The following is a 16,357-nucleotide window of genomic DNA, read 5'->3' as shown; positions in this document are numbered from 1 at the left end:
CAGCCTAACCCCATGCACTGGCCATCCCCCCCTCCACGCGCCCCCCACCTCCAGCGTCCGCCTCCGCCCGGTCAAGACTCCTGATCGGTTCAGAAATCGCAAGTGGACGTGACGTGCCATCTCCTGGAGGGGTTCGCGGGGGGAAACGGTCTGCTCCACACCCCCGCCACGGTGCACACGGTAAGTGCACGATACAGGCTCAGTGCACCGCACACAAGGTGGGACGTGCCAAGCCAGGGTCTCAGACAGGGACTCAGGGGAGCGGTGGCCCTGTGCGCTGGACCTGGCCTGCGGTCTCTTCCCACAGCGATGCTGGGATGGGGCGGCCGTGGGTCTGTGGAAGGGAGGCAGCCCTCCAGGAAACCAGAACGAGCAGAGGCCCAGCCCATCGTGTGGAAGTGGGGCTGTGGGGACCCTGCACTGCTGGACCAGGGGCTGGACACCCAAGGAGCCTTTGTATCCCTCCGGGTACACACCACGGTCCCCCGAGTGCTGCGGATGCAGACACGGAGACTCAGCCCCCAAATCACGCCCGTTCCTGGCAGAGCAGAGGAAAGCAGCACACGAATGCCACAGGTATCAAGGTCTTTTTTCTTTTTATTGGCAAAGTAAATATATTTTTATGAAGGACCAAAGAAAATATATATAATTGTAACATATGTACACCAGCTTTATAGATTTTATTTCAAATTTACACAATGTTGACATGTTATTAAAAGATTTTATGTAGATGCACCTATGTACATTTTATTTACATACATTCATAGGATGTGAAATAAACCTCTCAAAACAAGCTAGTTCATTTGATATTAATTTCTAGACAAAATAAGGAATGCATTTCTAAATCAGGGTTTTGGGAGGCTCTATCTAGCTCTTCCACACGCAATGCAGCGGCTCCTCTCTCCTCTTGAAGGTGACCCTGGAGGCTGCCGTCTGGATTTGTCTGGAAACAGGATGAGGGGCTGAGCCACACCGGTACCATTGCCCTGGGGCAGACCTGCATCTGTCCGTCTGCCCTGCACATTTAACTCAAGCACATGCACTGCCACCTCGCCGAGAGGGGGCTTGTCACCCAATCCCACATCCACCCGGAGGCCAGGTCCTGCACCCCTGACGCCCCACCGTAGCCTCCAGGGGTCAGGCCAAGGGAGGCATCTCGGACAAAGCCACGCTCACACTCCATTGCAGCCCCGGACGTCTGGCCTACTTCCTTCTTCCCAGCACGGCTCCCTCCGGGAACTGACATTTCGAAACTGCACACGTCTTCGTCCCCAGCAATCAAGTGCTAGCCCTGGCCCAGGCGGGGAGCCCAGCGGGAGAGGGGCCGGGCCGCAGGAAGGCACTAGGGCCCCCAGGCCGCCTTCGGGCCCCCCCAGGCGGGGGCGGGTGGAGGCCTGGGTCCGCATCCCCGGGCTCCAGAAGGTGGCCTGGAAGACGACAAGTCCCTCTGAAGGAGGCCAATAACTTGTTGCTACAAAGTACCGGGTGGGGCAGGTGGTCGGGCGGCTCCGGCCCAGGCAGGGTCAGGGCCGAGGCGCACGGCTGCTGCGGGGGAAGCGGTGCACCTTGACGTGCTTGGACAGGTGGTCGCTGCGCGCGAACTTCTTCTCGCACACGGGGCACTGGTAGGGCTTCACGCCCGAGTGCGAGCGCCGGTGCCGGGACAGCTCGTCCGAGCGCGAGAACCTGTGGGACAGGGCGGTGAGTGGCCGCGCCACTGCAGACCCCGGGCCGGAGCGCTCGGGGTCCGCTGGGAGGGTTGCTGTCCCCCCCTCCCCCGCTGCCCCTCCGGCCCCTCCAGGGAGGCGAGAGCAGCCGACAGCAGGCCTGTGCCCGTGCTGGGGCCTGAGGGCCGCTGGTGACCCCACAGGCCCCCGACTGCAGGTGCACCTCAAGCCCCCCTTACACCAGAACTTGGGGCTCCTGTGAGTGTCCGCACGGGCAGCCCTCCCCTGCGAGAGGAGACAGGCCCGGGGGCGAGGCCCCTGCCCAGCCCTGCAGGGAGCTCCCAGCTCCTCTGTTGCTTCCGCCATGGAAGAGGAAGGGCCCTCAGACTTGGCCCCCACGACCCCTGGACCCTACTTTCCTAAAAGCTGGGCCCCCTGAGATGTCCCCAAGCAAAACTGCACCCCTGCGAGGCGTTCCTGAGGGTTTAAATGGTTCCCCTGCAGCCTCCCTATTGTGGCCCCCACCAGCGTGGGAGCCCAGAGGCCACTGGGGAGAAGCAGCTGCTAGGGGACCCGAGCTGACCACAGGGCTTAGCTGTTGTCACTGACTTCAGGTACTCCAGGCTCTCCCCACTCCCGACCCTGGGCCGGGCAGTGAGACCCCACTCTCCCTACACACGCTCTCCTCCTCTGTGCTCTGCCTGCACGACCTGCCCTTGGCCTCTCTCACCCCAGGCCATATGCACGTACTGTTGTACTGTTCCCTGTCTGGAATGCTCTTCCCTCCGATCCATCCCTTAGAGCTCAGCTCAAATGTCACTTCCTCAGGAAAGCCCTCCAGGACTGCATCCCATCCTCAGCTCCCATGGCACTGGGCACTTCTCTTTTCTGGCCCTGGCCACTGTTGCAACTTCAGTTTTCAACTTTTTGATGAATGTCAGTCTGTGCCACTAGACCGTCAGCTCCATGAGGAAAGACATACACGCCATGGCCGGCCCAGTGCCCAGCGCATGGTAGGTGTCCAGTACACGCACTTATGCGAAAGAGCGGACACGGCGGCGCCCTTGGGAGCGTAGAAGCTGTCAGTCAGTCCTCTCCTGCCCCAGAACACACACGCACACTGCGTACACATACATGCCACACGTATGCACACCACGAACACAGGTGCATGCACTCGTGTACACGTGTGCACACAAAGATGGATACGTGAACACGTGCACACGTAAGGACACGTGAACAGGAGCACCCGGCCCCACAGCCCTGTCCGTGGGCCACGCGTGAGGTAGGTGACGTGGTGGCCCGGAGCCGCTGTCCCCCGCCCAGCCCAGGCCGGGGCTGGCGGCCCACCTCGGGCCTGACCCTGTGTGTGGAAGCCTTGGTCCCACAGCCTGCTGAGGGCCAGGACGGTCCAGCAGCACAAGCCCAGGGAAGGCTCAGGTGGGGGGCAGGAGGGCCTCAGCACCAGATGGGGAGCCCGGCCCGGCGTCCCTCAGCCCCTCCGGTGCCAGGGCCCTGCCCCACGGCGCGACGCGGCCAGGCTTCTGTGCTTGGAGGCTGGCGCTCCGCCTCCCATCCCAGGGAGCCAACCGGGGCAGGCAGAGAGCAGTGCTCTCGGCTACCTTTGCCAATAAGGAACTGGCCCGTCTGCCAAGTGAGGAAACTGAGGCTCAGAGTGATGAGTCCCTGATCCAGGGTCACCAGTGACAGAGCAGCCGAGGCCAGAGCGAAGGTCCTGCACAGCGCCCTGCATGCCCTGCTCCCCGCAGAAGGCCTGGCCTCCTCCACAGAGCCGCGCCAGGCGGCGTGTGCCATTTCAGCCCCGTGCAGGCGGGACGCGGCATCAAGGCTCCTGGCCGTCAGAGCCCGGGCCACCTGCCCCCAGCGGAGCCAGGCCTGCCCCAGGCGAAGGCTCCAACAACGCGTCCGCCAGGCACGAGGCGCGGGGTCAGCCGCACCCTCCCGGTCAGGGAGGCGGGACCGGCCTCCCTGGACCGACGCCAGCACAGCGAGGGCTCGAAGGGGACGAGGGGCTTGCTGGGGTCCCAGAGCCGGTGGGGTGGCCAGATGGCTCAGGGCCCGCCTCCCCCCCCCCCGCAACGGCGAGCCTGCGTGGCCCTGAGCAAACTCGCCACCTGTCCTGGACCTCAGAGTCCGTCCTCTCTCGTCCAGTGAGGTCCTTGGGATTCCTGCCCACCTCCCAGGACTTGTCTCAGAGGCCGAAGTGGTGGCACAACGGCCACAGCGGCCTCTCATCAGGGGATGCCTGGGAGGGGCAGGTAGCCGAGGGACATCCAGGCCTGAGAAGAGCTGTTCCCAGACACACACCCCCTCCTCTCCCGGTAGCATGGGGGCCCTGAGAAGACCCCCGCCGCACCCCCTCACCACTTTCTCCCATATGGCAGCCGTCACGGGAAGGGGCCAGGTGGGCAGGAAGCTCTGCTACCTACTGCCTGGACCACCCGGGCACGTCACCAAGCTCTCTGAGGCTGCTCCTCCTGGACACAGGGAGGGGCAGACTGGCCGCAAGGACCGCGAAGGTGCAGAGGCCAGGAGCGCGGAGGGCGATCGCTTGACGGCTGTGAGCTGGGCCCTCGTGAGTCACGACCATGATCGGTGCTGCTGGGGTGCAGGACAAGGAAGCACAGGGGTCCAGAGGACCCTCCGGAGCCGCCCCTCCGTCAGCCAGGAAGCCACCGCTGTGAACGGTCAGGCTAAGGGCTGCGGTGGGAACGGTGCCCCAGGGTCATGCAGTGCGCGACCTGCCCGACAGCACTCGGGCTCTGCGACTGCAGGGAAGGGTCGTGGCAGCGGGGCCGCAGCTTCGGATGCTGTCCCTGGCTCTGCAGCCTCAGCCTGCCAGCCTCCTTCTGGGGCCTCCCGCCACGTGGGGCTGCTGGACGCCGTTAGTATCCCTATTAGCTGCGGCAGGAGGGCACGCTCTGTGGATGGAACAGGCCTTCCCGCTGCATGGAACTGCGTCCGGGAGTGAAGCAAGGAAATCTCTGGGAAGGCGGCAAACGGCTCTTCCTGGACGGTGAGATCCAAATAGGGACAGTCTGGCCCCAGCCCCTTCCAGGGCGCCGGAACCAGGCCACTACGGGGAAAGAAGAGGGCGTACTGGGCTCAGGACCAGACACCGCAGGAAGGGGCGGTTGGTGACCTGGGCCAGTGATGACCTTGGGGGACGCCGTTCACGGCCCAAAGGTGTGCAGGGCAGGGCACAGGACACGACGCCACGGCCAGAACCAGCCCCAGAGGAGGAAGGGTCAACTGCTCGCCAAGACCACCAGGAAGAAGGCAGGGGTCTGGGGGTGGTGAGCTCCCCACACGGAGGGCAGGCCTGGCTCAGGGCGAGGTCCACCCCCCTCTGGAGGTGTGGAGGGGGCTGCAGAGACATCCTGAAGCTACAGGCGGGCTGAGGGCCTGGCTCTGCCGCGTGCCAGCTGTGTGACAGTGGACAACTTCCGGAACCGCTCTGGCCACAATTTCCCCCTCTCTAAAATGGGACGACAGGCTGATGCCTGCTCGTGGACTTGCCACGACTACGGAGCCTTCTAAGCACGTCAGGCGCTTTGGTTTCGCTGTTGTCACCCCTCCGCTCTGTTCTCCCGGCCCATACGCTGATGCCCGGCAGCTGACGGCCTTGGGGAAGAGATGGGACACCTGCCACCACGACTGACAGTAGGTGCCCAGGGAGAGGGTGAGGGCCTGGGGCTGCATGTGGGAGAACTGTGCTGGCCACAGCGTGGGTGGGTCGTGCTCTGTCCCGGCGGGCACGTGACTTGATCATTCTGGGCTTCAGCGTCCCCCTGTGTAAAATGTGATGGTGCCGACACATCACGGGGCTGTTGGGAGGCCTCAAAGAGCCCGTGACATGGGAAGGACAAAGCCAGAACCATCGCAAGACTGACGACAGCTACCACTGAAGGAGACCCCCGGAGACATGGGGCACAGAGAGGGCCGAGCACGCCTGCGCTGCGGAGGGGAGGCTGGTGAGCAGACCGTGTGTGCCCGTGGGCCAGAATGAGGAGTTTGGACAGGAATCTGAGTGTACCAAAGTAGGCCTAAAGGCCAGGGTAGGTAATGAGACCCCCGTGGAAGGAAGTATGCAAGCAAAGTATGGGGATCTGTGGAGGGAATTCCACCTCTGAGAGTCTTAGAACAGTGCCTGGCATTCCGTGAGTGCTTGTGAGCTGGTGGCTGTCATGTTATCCCCTGTCCTGTCCCGACGGAGCTGCCCCAAAGCCCATCTATCCTCCCACCCAACTGCTGGAAGGACTCCCTCCACCTCTGTCCCTCAGCTGGAGGCTATGAGCATATTTAAGGGACACTCACGTCACGTGCACATTCCCAGGGGTTCAGGATCCCTGAAGACCAACCGGGGAGAAACAGCCCTTCCAAGGGGCGGGCGCCCTCAGTTCCCGGCCAGGCAGTGCGTCTGCCACATGTGACACCATGAAGGCCAGACCCAGACCTGGGAGAAGCTCCAGGAGTGGCTGACGGCAGGGACGGCTCCCAGGGGCGTCCGGGGAGATCTCACTGTGCCAGGCACCCACCATGCCTGCCCCTGCCAAGGGGGCCCTGGGCAAGACCCGTGCAAGGGCTCAGACAGTGGCAGAGCTGAGTCCCCACCATACAGCTCCTCCCATGGGGAACTCAGTCCCTCTGAGGCCACCGTGCCGGGGCTGAGTCTGCCCCCCTGTAAAGCACTGTGGGCCGAGTGTTCCGTCTGCTCTCTGGGGCAGCCCAGAAGGGCACAGGTCCTCTCCTCCTGGGGAAGCGGGCCGGCGGGTGGCCTTGACCAAGACCACACCTTGCCGCCCTGCGGCTCCACCCAGCCTCACTCTGAGCGGAGGGGCCCCTTCCTAACAGTCAGCAGTGGCTGGGGACAGTGGCTGGGAACGTGAGGCTGCCCCACGTCTCCACAGCCTAGCCCCGCCACGAGGAGAATGCAGGCCGAGGCCTGTGAGTCTTGGGCGCCTCCGACCCGGAGTGCCGCCCACGTGGAAGCCGGGCCGAGCCCCTTCCGGGTCCTTCTCACACTCTGACCTCATATGAGAGCGACCGCACAACGCCTGGGAAGGGGCGCTGCTGTGCACCCCTGCACGCACAGCCCTGGCAGGCAGTGGCAGGGAGCAAGTCCTCACTTTCCAGATGGGAGACGGAGGCTCACCCAGGGGACCACTGGAGGGCAACGGTGGGAGCGGCAGATCGGGGCTGGGGCTCCGACCTTCGCCACCAGCTGCCCCACCCCGGGAGTCAGGACGCCCTCTCCTGCAGCTGAGCCCCTGCACGGCCCCGAGTCTGACCACTGAACATGGCACCCCGCCAGCCCACAGGCCCCACAAGCTGCCCTGTAAGCACACCCGGCCGGGAGGCGGGAGGCCCGCGGGGCTGGGGCTGGGGCTCTGGAAGAAGCCCTCAGGTCTGTGGGCGCCTTTGGAAAAGCCCCTTCTCTGGCCAGCTCAGCACTCCATGGCGAGGGGCCGCCAGCATCACATCCAACACTGAGGTCACAGCTCCCAGCCACGCCACAGCCTTGGCCAGCCGGGACTCTGCGGCCAGCACCTCTGCCCAGGGGGCCAACTCTCAGGTGCTCTCAGATGAGATCCCAGCAGGAAACAAAAGCTGCAAACTGTCCCCCGTGTGCTGCGCGCACCCACGCACACACACGCCCAGGGTACAAACGTGCCACGCGCACACACACCATCACATTAGGTCACGCGGCAGAGACCCCCGTGGAGATGGCAAGGTCCACACACGAGCCCGTACACAGCCACACGCCCCTCGTGAGGTCCGGTTCTGCACACGGAAGAGCGTGCCTGTTGTTACACACACACCCACACACGCACACACGGAAGCCCCACCAGCCAAGACCCAGACTGTGTCGGCAGCACACGCACCTCCTGGGCAAGCCAGCTTCCTGCAGGGAGGGTGTCCTAAACAGGGGAGAGCCGCCGGGGGCAGCCCTGAGCGTGTCGGCTCCGGACCTGCTGCCTGAGCTCCAGGAAAAGGTGGACGTGCCCTCCGAGAAGGTGGGCCCCCCGGGGGCCTGGGGGAGAGCCACAGGGTGCCGCCCAGCTCGGCCTCCCGTGGGCTGGGGAACCCTGGGCAAGCCCCCACCCCTACCCCTTGGAGAGCTCGTTTCCCCCACGGTGCCACAGAGTCGAGAGCCTGGAAGGAGTCTCCCGCCCTCGGTGCAGCACCCCTCGCCTGGTCCTCGCTCTCCCTTGGCCTTTCTGGCTTCCCAAACCCACCGCCAGGCACCCCGTGCGGAGCACAGCCTAGGTGCCCCAGGACCCTGTAAAGACAGCTGGCGCCTCTGGTCCGGCTGTGACTTCTCTAATCTGACGCCTGGCTTCAAGTCCCTTCTGTAAAGTGGCGCGCCCTTGGGCAAGTTACTTAGCTGCTCTGAGCCTCTGCTTACTCAGCCGTAAAGGAGAGTAAGGGTGGTACTTACCCTTGGGGGCACCCTGAGGCACGAGGAGCGGTGCGCACGGCTGCAGCCGCCCTGCGCTATGCTGAGCTGCCCCGTCACTCCCACGAGAGCCCTTCCGTGTGGCCCAGCCCCTCTCCTCCAGCACGGGCGCAGCCTCACCTGGTCACCGTGAGACTGCACACCGGGGATCTGGAGGCACAAGAAAACCTCTGGGCGGTGTGCCAGCTCTGGCCCTGCCCCTGCCCACCCCTCTCTCCCCTTCCTAAGCAGCCTTATCTAAGGGTGGGGAAGGTGGCCTCGGCAGCACCCCCGGGAGCATGGAGACGCCCGGCCTGCCACCGCCATACTGACCTCCAGCCGCAGCCCGGCCAGGTGCAGGCGAAGGGCTTCTCCCCCGTGTGCCGGCGCAGGTGGGCCTTGAGGTGGCTGCTTTTGGTGTACATCTTGCTGCAGCCGGGGAAAGTACACTTGTGCATTTTGATGAGTTCTGCCGCCGGGTTCTTGGGGAACTTCTGGCCCATGAGGAGGCCGGCGGAGCCGGGCCCCAGGGGTCCCGACCCAATGGGCTTGGCGGCGATGGGCACAGGGGCGATGCGCACAAACTTGGAGGGCAGGTTCAAGCTGGAGGAGGGCACCGCCTGGGGCACCAGCGTGAAGGTTTGCCCCTGGATGTTGACCAGGAGCTGGGCCACCTTGACGCTCTCAGCGGCCTGCCCGGGGGAGACGGGCTCGGTGCCAGATTCCTGCTTCACCTGAACCGGCTGGATCTGCAGCAGCACGGGGATGGGGCCGTCGGGGGCGGGACCCCCACCCGCGCTCTGGCTGCCGCCCACACCAGCTCCCGGCGGGGGGGTACAGCGCTCTCTCCCGCTGGCCCCAGGATGGAGGTGGCTCCTGTGTAGCCCGGCGGAGAGCTGGCCGCGGGCCTCCAAGTCCTTGCTGTTGCTTTCTGGGGCCTCCTTCACCCCTGGCTCCATGTTCTCCTCCAGAAACTCTTCGATCTCCTCCAGGGTGGGCTGGAAGGGCCTCGGGACGTCATCGGGGTCTCCCACAGGAAACTCGGGGAAGGAGAAATGCTCCCCCTTCACAGGTGCCGGTGCTTTCCGCCAGGTCCCCCAGGCCATGGGGCCGCCGTTGGCCCCAGCGCTGCCACCACCGCCGCCGCTGCCCAGCGTGGCCTGGGACAGCAGGAAGTCCAAGATGCTGTCCTGGCCCTCGGCCCCGGGGCCGCCGCTGTAGCAGGAGCAAAGGGCTTGCGAGTCAGGGCTGGCACAGGAACAGAGGCTGGAGGCGTCACTGTCGTCCTCCGAGAGGGGCGAGGGCAGCATGTGGTATGCCCGTCCGCCGGCCAGCCTGTCACCCAGGTAACCAACGGGGTACTTCAGCGACGAGAAGGTCTCGTCCACTGGAAGCAAGTGGTCCACCATGCTGGCCTAGCCGTGCCGGGGGTGGCTGCGGAGAGGAAGGAGGAGGCCCAGTCAGGAGGGCAGCGCGCTCACCCGCCACCTTGGGGGCGCCTGACCCCACTCTGTGGCCAGCCACAGCCGCCCACTGCCGAACGTCTGGGTCCTGCGTCCATCCTGGCTCACGGGAGAACTCTGTCTGCAAGAGTGTTTTCTGAAATTGCACCACCTGTTTGCAAAAGTGCTCTCCAAGCCCATTGCACAACCCGGCTCTTGTGGTTGCACAGAGATTTTCCAGAACAATTCTGGGAAGGAACATGCGTGTGTCTGCAAGTGACTGGGTGTGAGTGCACGGGAGGGAGAGGGTGAGCGTGTGAGGAGGCCCTCGGCACCCCGAACAGCCAGGCGGCACCCCCGTCCAGCTGAGCAGAGTCACTGCCATCCCAAGGACAACCGACCTCAGCCTCATTCTTGCAGAATCACTGGAGGGGGCAGGAGAATGGCCACCTGCCCTCTGACCCCGTGCTGCTGCAGCTTGGGTAGTGTTTCCAGATTAAGCAAATAAAAATAAAGGCCACCCAGTTAAACCTGAAACTCAGATTCTAAAGAATGAGCACCTTTTTTTTTTTTTTGCTGTACGCAGGCCTCTCACTGTTGTGGCCTCTCCCGCTGCGGAGCACAGGCTCTGGACGCGCAGGCTCAGCGGCCATGGCTCACGGGCCCAGCCGCTCCGCGGCATGTGGGATCTTCCCGGACCGGGGCACGAACCCGTGTCCCCTGCTTCGGCAGGCGGACTCTCAACCGCTGCACCACCAGGGAAGCCCTGAACAACTTTTAATATGTGTGTCCAAACGTGAGATGGGGCAGGCTTATATTAAAGAATTATTTCATCTGAGATGCAAATATAACTGGGCAGTTTGTATTTTAATCAGGCAAGTCTAGTTGGAGGCAAAAAATTAGACGCCCTCACGGGCTGTTTCCCCATCTGAAGGGGGACAGCCCCCCACCCTCCAGTTCTTGGACCCCTCCCGTCTCAGCTGCCTGCTCTGTGAATCAGGGAAGGCAGGGACAGGCCTTCACAAAACGCTCTCAACTGGGCCGGCACCTTCCCCGGGGCTTTCCTAGCGGTGCGAGGGCCATGCCCTGTGGCGGTAGCCCGAGGGAGCAAAAGGCACCCAGGTCCCAGAGCCCAGCTATTATCTCCTTTGACTTCACAACTGCCTGCTGCATGGAAAATAAGACCCCTTGGGCTGCACCCCGTGGATCACTCACCACCTCAGGAAGGCCCAGCTCACGCCCGTCTCCCTACTGGACCAGGGGCTCCATGAGGGCAGGCTGGGCCGTTGGGTCGCGGCTGTGTCCCCAGCTCCTGGTGAGGCAGCTGGTGCCCAGGAGGGGCTCAGAGAACGTCAGCAGAGAGGAGAGGGGGAAGCTGAAGGCCATGCTGGGTCCGGTGTCCAAGGAGAGTCAACAGTGTCTGGCTGTGACAGGGCCACCTCTGCGGACCTTTGTCCCCACCCAGTGACCATAGCGGGGTGTTTGCTGAGGTTGAGGAAAGGGTGTTCTGCACCCAAAGCCAGAGAGTCTCTGCTGCCTGGCATCACGTCTGCACCCACCCCCTTGCTCTGTCTCGAGCACCAGTCCTGCACCTGGCACCCAGCACTGCCCAACGGTCAACAGGCCCAAACAGGGGCAGGGACCTCCCAGAGCCAGGTCATCATTAGTGACCTTGGGCAAGGCCTCGCTCTCCCAAACCTCATTTTCCCATCTGTTCCATGCTCTGATGACCGTGTCCAGGAAGCTAAGGCAAGGTGACGAGTTTGCACCCAGGGCAGTTTTACAGGAGAACGTTTGGCCTTTTGGTTTTAAATATTCAGCTAAGCATTTAAAACTGGGAGTTTAAAAACATACACCATTCACCAAATCGGGTGCTGAGAAGGAATGAAAATGCCAGATGATGTGAAGAACAGAGTCCACACTCAGCCTGAGACCCCCCTCTCCCCTGTCGCCCACGCTGAGCTCCTGCCTCTGCAACTTACCAGCTGTGTGACCTTGGGCAGGTGGCACAACCTCTCTGTGCCATGTTTTGGATGGGGATCCTGCCAACTGTGCCTAGTTCCTGGGTTTTTGTACCACCAATGAGCTAACACACGCTGAGCACTCACTACAGGGGCAGGCGTCCATGCAGATGCCCGCCAGGACTAGCCTTCAGGGTTAGCCTCAGTGGGTGAGTATGTGGTCTTTCCGCCCCTCTGCTATGATGCTTAGGAATCCGGGGACTCCAGCCTTCCTGGAACCAGGACTGAGGCGGTAAGGGGCAGATTGGGCCGTGTTCCTGCCCTTGAAACCCTCCCCTGAAATGTGATCACTAACTGAATATTCCAGGACATTAAGGAATTACAGTTAATATTTTTAACTGTGATGATGTATTGTGGTTGCTACACACTTTTCAAAGGACGCCTTACATTTTAGAGATATAAACAGAGGTATTCACAGATTAAATGATACCAAAGAAATAGAGGGGGAAATAAATAAGTAGAGTAGGGCTGGGTAGGAGGAAACTTATAGATTCCCAAGGAAATGGGACCCAATCTCATCCCAGCAGCCCAGCACCTGGACCCTGCCCATCCGCCCCAGACCTCAGCTCCACCTGCCCCGCTCGCACTGGCTGTGCCCCGAGCTCACCAGCTTCACGGCCTCAGGCCAGGGCCCTGGCTGTTTCCCCTCCGTGGACCCCTCTTCCCCAACACTCTAGGAGGGAGTACCTTATTTAGATCTCAGCTCATAAGTCACTCCCCGTGGGACCTCCCTGACCACCCTCGGTTGCGCCACCCCACATCGCAGTCTTCCTAACAGTCGCCACTGCCTGAAACTATCTTAGTTATGTATTTGTGTACCTCATTTTCTGTCTACCTCCCCACCAGAATATAAGCCGTTCTGACTGTTACCCCAGAGTCTGAAAGAGGACCTGGCAGAACTTTGCTGACTGAGTGAAAGGGCTGGGGCCGGGGTGGGGGGGGGGGGGGGTGGGGGCGGGGGAAGCAGCAGCAGACCGCCTGGGTCCTAACGCAGGGCTCATCGGCCTGGGTGGACGCAGGCACTGAGAGCCCAGTAGGGGCTGCGGGGCGCCGGGCGCCGGCCCTGAAACACAGCAGCACGTGGCACGGCGAGAGACGCAGGCTGCGTGCAGGGGGAGGGACGCCCTGTTCCGGACTCCGCCCCTCCCCGGCCCGGCCAGGCCTGCTGTTTATCCTCCCGGGGACACAGCGGCTGCAGGAACAACATGTAATTGATAACAAGCCCAGCGCCGGCCAAGGGCCTTCCATTGGGTCAGCGTGAAAATCACGGGGGCGGCGGGCGGGGGCCGCCCTTCAAAATAAGAGTCTCCACTCCCGCGCCGCCCCGCAGGCCCCAAAGTCGCGAGCCCAGCGTCCTCGCACCTGTGGGGCGGCGGGGCTCCCCACGAGCCACCCGGCCCTTGAGGGGAAGTGATTTCAGGGGCTCAGGCACTTGGGGATTTTGTCACCCGGGCCAGAAAACAGCGGGGGTGGGGGGAGGTCCACAGGGGGCCGACCGAGGGGAGGGAGAGCGAGCGGACCGCTGCGGCGAGCGGGGTGGCTTCCCCGCTCCGCTAACCGCGCGGGGGTGCGAGTTCCTGCCGTGTGACTGCGTGTGCCGGCCGTGGTGAGAGCCGGGAGGGGCGTCCGCGACACGCTCGCGCGTGGAGCCGCGTGGTGTCCCCGCGTGTGTGGGAAAGGGGGGCAGGGGGAGCCTGGGGCGCCGCCCGCGGGGCACCGAGCCCTCGGCCCGCGCCCCCTCCCGCGGGCCGGCTGCGGTGACCGACAGTAACCCCTCCGCCCCTCCCCGCCGCGCGCCCGCCCGCAGGCCCCGTCGCGCCCGCCATATGGGAGGCCGGCCCGCGAGACGCGCACGGACACGCGGGGCCAGGCGCCTAGGCAGCGGACCAGCCGCGCGGGGAAAGTGCCGGTGGGCACGTGGGGTCGCTGACCCACCAGCCTGTCCGCCCCCGGCCCCGCGCGGGGCTACCCCGCTCCTCCGACATGTCCTCCGACGCTCACGCAGAGCCTGGGACAGACGTGCGGGCGCCCGGCCTGGCGTGCAGAGGCCCGCCCGCGCCCCCCGAGCTCCCCTGCGCCCCGCCAGCCCCCTGCGCGCCAGGCCCGGTCCACTCGCGTCCGTCCTCGCCGCGCCGCTCCCACCTGAACTCGGCGCACGGCCGGCCGGCGGCCAGGCCCGGCGGTCCCGGGGCCCTGCGGGCTGCGCTGGGGGCGGCGGCCGCGCGTCCTGCACTCGCTCTTGGTCGCCCCGGCCCGCGTCGCTGCGGCGGAGCCCCCGCCGCCGCCGCCGCCCGCTCGGCGCTCACTCCCGGGCTCACGTGACGCGGCGGGCGCCGCGAAGGCTCGCAGGAGGCTCGGCCCCGGGCGCGCGCCCCATTGGCCCGCGCCGCGCGTCACGCGCCCCGGCCCCGCCCCCTCCGGCCCCCTCCCTTCGCAGTGGACTCGCGGCGGCCGCGGTGTCCGTTCCCGAGGCTCTAGCCCGGGTGAGAACGTGGGGCTCCGAGAAGGGCCCACGCGGGGTGGGCGCCGCGGGGCAGCCCCGGCCCGACCCGCTCTCCCCGGCTCCCACCTGCAACCCCGAGCGGGCCAACAGGTAAAGCCAGGACTTGTCGGGGACGCTGCTGCAGAGATGCGGGCGGGTGTCCGGCCAGGTGAGCCTCCCGCTCCCTCGGGAGAGCGCGCTCGCTGGAGTCCGCAGCAGCCCCTCGGGGACAGGAAGCACGAGGCGCAGAGTGAGCGGCCCAGGAGACACGTGAGCTGAGGGTGCCGCTCACCCAGCGCGCCCTTTAACCACACCTGTCGGATCCTCAGCCAACATTTTACAGACGAAGAGAAGGACTCTGAGGCCGTGGTCCTCCCAGCACACAGCTGGTAAGGAGGGAGGAGGGGTGAGCAAGCCCGTCCGTCTGCCCCGAGAAGGCATCTTCCGGGCAACCAGGATGGTGGGCAGAGAGCGCCTTCTACGGAGCTTGCATCCTTTCCCTTCCTGGCTTGGGAGGCGGAGAGCGTTTCCGTTCCTCCCCAGGACACTGCTAGAACCGGAACTGATAGCCAGGACCTGTCCAGGCTCTCTGGAATGCTGTGGGTCTGGGCTCCTAAGTACAGGCCGGGCACTGGATCCTGCATCCCGGGGCCGTCCCCGTGCACATAGCAGTGCCAGGGATGCAGCTCCTGCTACCACGAGGGGCCAAACTGGGGCTTGGCCGGTGGGTTTGGAGGACGCTAGCGTTGAGGATGATGATGATAATGGTGCTGTCTGCACTTCCTGAACGTTCACGGAGGCCGTGGCCAGAAGCCGCAGAACAGACGGAGTTCACCCTTTCCTATAGAAGAGACAGAGGTCTGGAGGGTTCAAGCTCACTGCCTTGTCGCCTGTCATTGGTCCTTTGCTCCTCACACACTCTCAGGCCAGGGTCCCCCATCTCTTTGGTGAAAATCACACCGAAAAGTCAGAAGAAGCTTGGAAACAAAGACACATCCATAGCTTCAGCACACAAGGAAGGTTCGGCACAGGCTAGTAAGAAGCTGAGCAGAGAAAGACAAGCCCTGTACGGTCTCACTTACATGTGGAATCTAAACCAGAAACAAAGCCAAAATGATAGAAAAAGAGGCCAGATTTATCAAAGGAAGGTGAGGGGGTGGAATTAGAGGAAGGTGGTCGAAAGGTGCAAACTTCCAGGTATAAGATAAGTAAGTACTAGGCATGTAATGTACAACGTGATAAACACAATTAACACTGCTGTGTGTTATATATGGAGGTCATTAAGAGAGTAGATCCTAAGAGTTCTTATCACAAGGAAAAACACCTTTTTTTCTCCTTTTGCTTTTGCCTTTATTGTATTCATATGAGAGGCTAACTAAACTTATTGTGGTAATCATTTCACGAAATACGTAAGTCAAACCATTATGTTGTACACCTTACACTTATACAGTGACATATGTCAATTATATCTCAATAAAACTGGAGAAAAAAAAAAAAGAAACTGAAAAACAGCCGAGATGCTGTGTCACAACCTGAGTCAGATCACGTCCCTTCTTGACCCAGAGCATTCCATGGCTCCCCCCTCACCACTGCCTTCAGTGCTCTACAGGGTCGGCCCCCGTCCTGACCCCAACCTTCCCTGTACTCCTCTCCCCCTTGCTCACATCCCTCCCACCACAATGGCCCCTTGTGGCCCCTCCGACGTACCAGGCACAATCCCACCTCAGGGCCTTTGCACTTGCTGTTTCTGCTGCCTTTGTAAGCTCTTCCCCCGTGGCTCTATCACCCGTTCAAATGTTACCTTCTCAGGGAGCCCTGCCTCGACCACCCAATCTAACATGTTCACACTCTCCCTAATATTTCCTCTTTCCCTATCCTGTTGAACTTTTCTTCGTGGTGCTTATTCCCTGCTAACATATTATATATTTTACATTTTGTTTCATTTGCTTTTTGTCTGCTCCAATAGAGTGTAAATTCCACCAAAGCAGTGATTTCTGTCCATTTGGTCCCTTCATATCTCCAGCACCAAGCACACAGTAAGTGCTCAATTGTTGAATTAATGAATTTCTGAAAGACTTAAAGCAAGCATGGTCGTCGGCTTGAGAGAAATTAAACAGTGCTGAGGAATCTAGGCTAAACAGGTTAAGGAGTCGGTCACTGGCGAAATTAGGAGACCAGCTGTCCCCAAAGAGACCCAGAACGCCCCTGACTAGCTGCCAGGGAGCTGCTTTGTACAGGTGCCTCCTACCTGGCCCCTTCTCCCCCGGACTCCAGCACCACCTTGGCCT

The 16,357-nt window shown here is 62.7% G+C and overlaps 1 protein-coding gene across 2 annotated transcripts; it reads right to left on the bottom strand.

The window, feature by feature from the left end:
- Positions 1 to 588: 588 nt before the first annotated feature.
- Positions 589 to 13,899, bottom strand: KLF15 (Kruppel like factor 15). 2 transcript variants are annotated; one of them, XM_032648775.1, is made up of 3 exons: positions 13,730 to 13,899; positions 8,458 to 9,558; positions 589 to 1,686 (listed from the first exon to the last, which is right to left on the bottom strand). In XM_032648775.1, exons 2-3 carry the CDS (start codon positions 9,531 to 9,533, stop codon positions 1,524 to 1,526), a joined length of 1,239 nt encoding a protein of 412 aa, XP_032504666.1. In that variant the 5' UTR covers positions 9,534 to 9,558; positions 13,730 to 13,899; the 3' UTR covers positions 589 to 1,523. The 2 variants fall into 2 exon arrangements, with proteins under 2 accessions (XP_032504666.1, XP_032504667.1); XM_032648776.1 differs by lacking the exon at positions 13,730 to 13,899 and adding an exon at positions 10,782 to 12,428 and having other exon boundaries at positions 666 to 1,686.
- Between the last annotated feature and the right edge of the window lie 2,458 nt (positions 13,900 to 16,357).

The sequence above is a fragment of the Phocoena sinus genome, chromosome 11 (genome assembly GCF_008692025.1).
Source record: "Phocoena sinus isolate mPhoSin1 chromosome 11, mPhoSin1.pri, whole genome shotgun sequence".
In the NCBI taxonomy this organism is placed as follows: domain Eukaryota; kingdom Metazoa; phylum Chordata; class Mammalia; order Artiodactyla; family Phocoenidae; genus Phocoena; species Phocoena sinus.
The sequence above is the reverse complement of the archived record's forward strand: the minus strand, read 5'-3'. Positions and strand labels throughout refer to the sequence as shown.

Coding starts and splice junctions, on each gene's coding strand:
- KLF15 (XM_032648775.1), bottom strand. CDS start 9,533: ATGGTGGACCACTTGCTTCCAGTGGACGAGACCTTCTCGTCGCTGAAG. Junction 1,687..8,457: donor TGGCCGGGCTGCGGCTGGAG/GTCAGTATGGCG, acceptor CCTGTCCCACAG/GTTCTCGCGCTCGGACGAGC.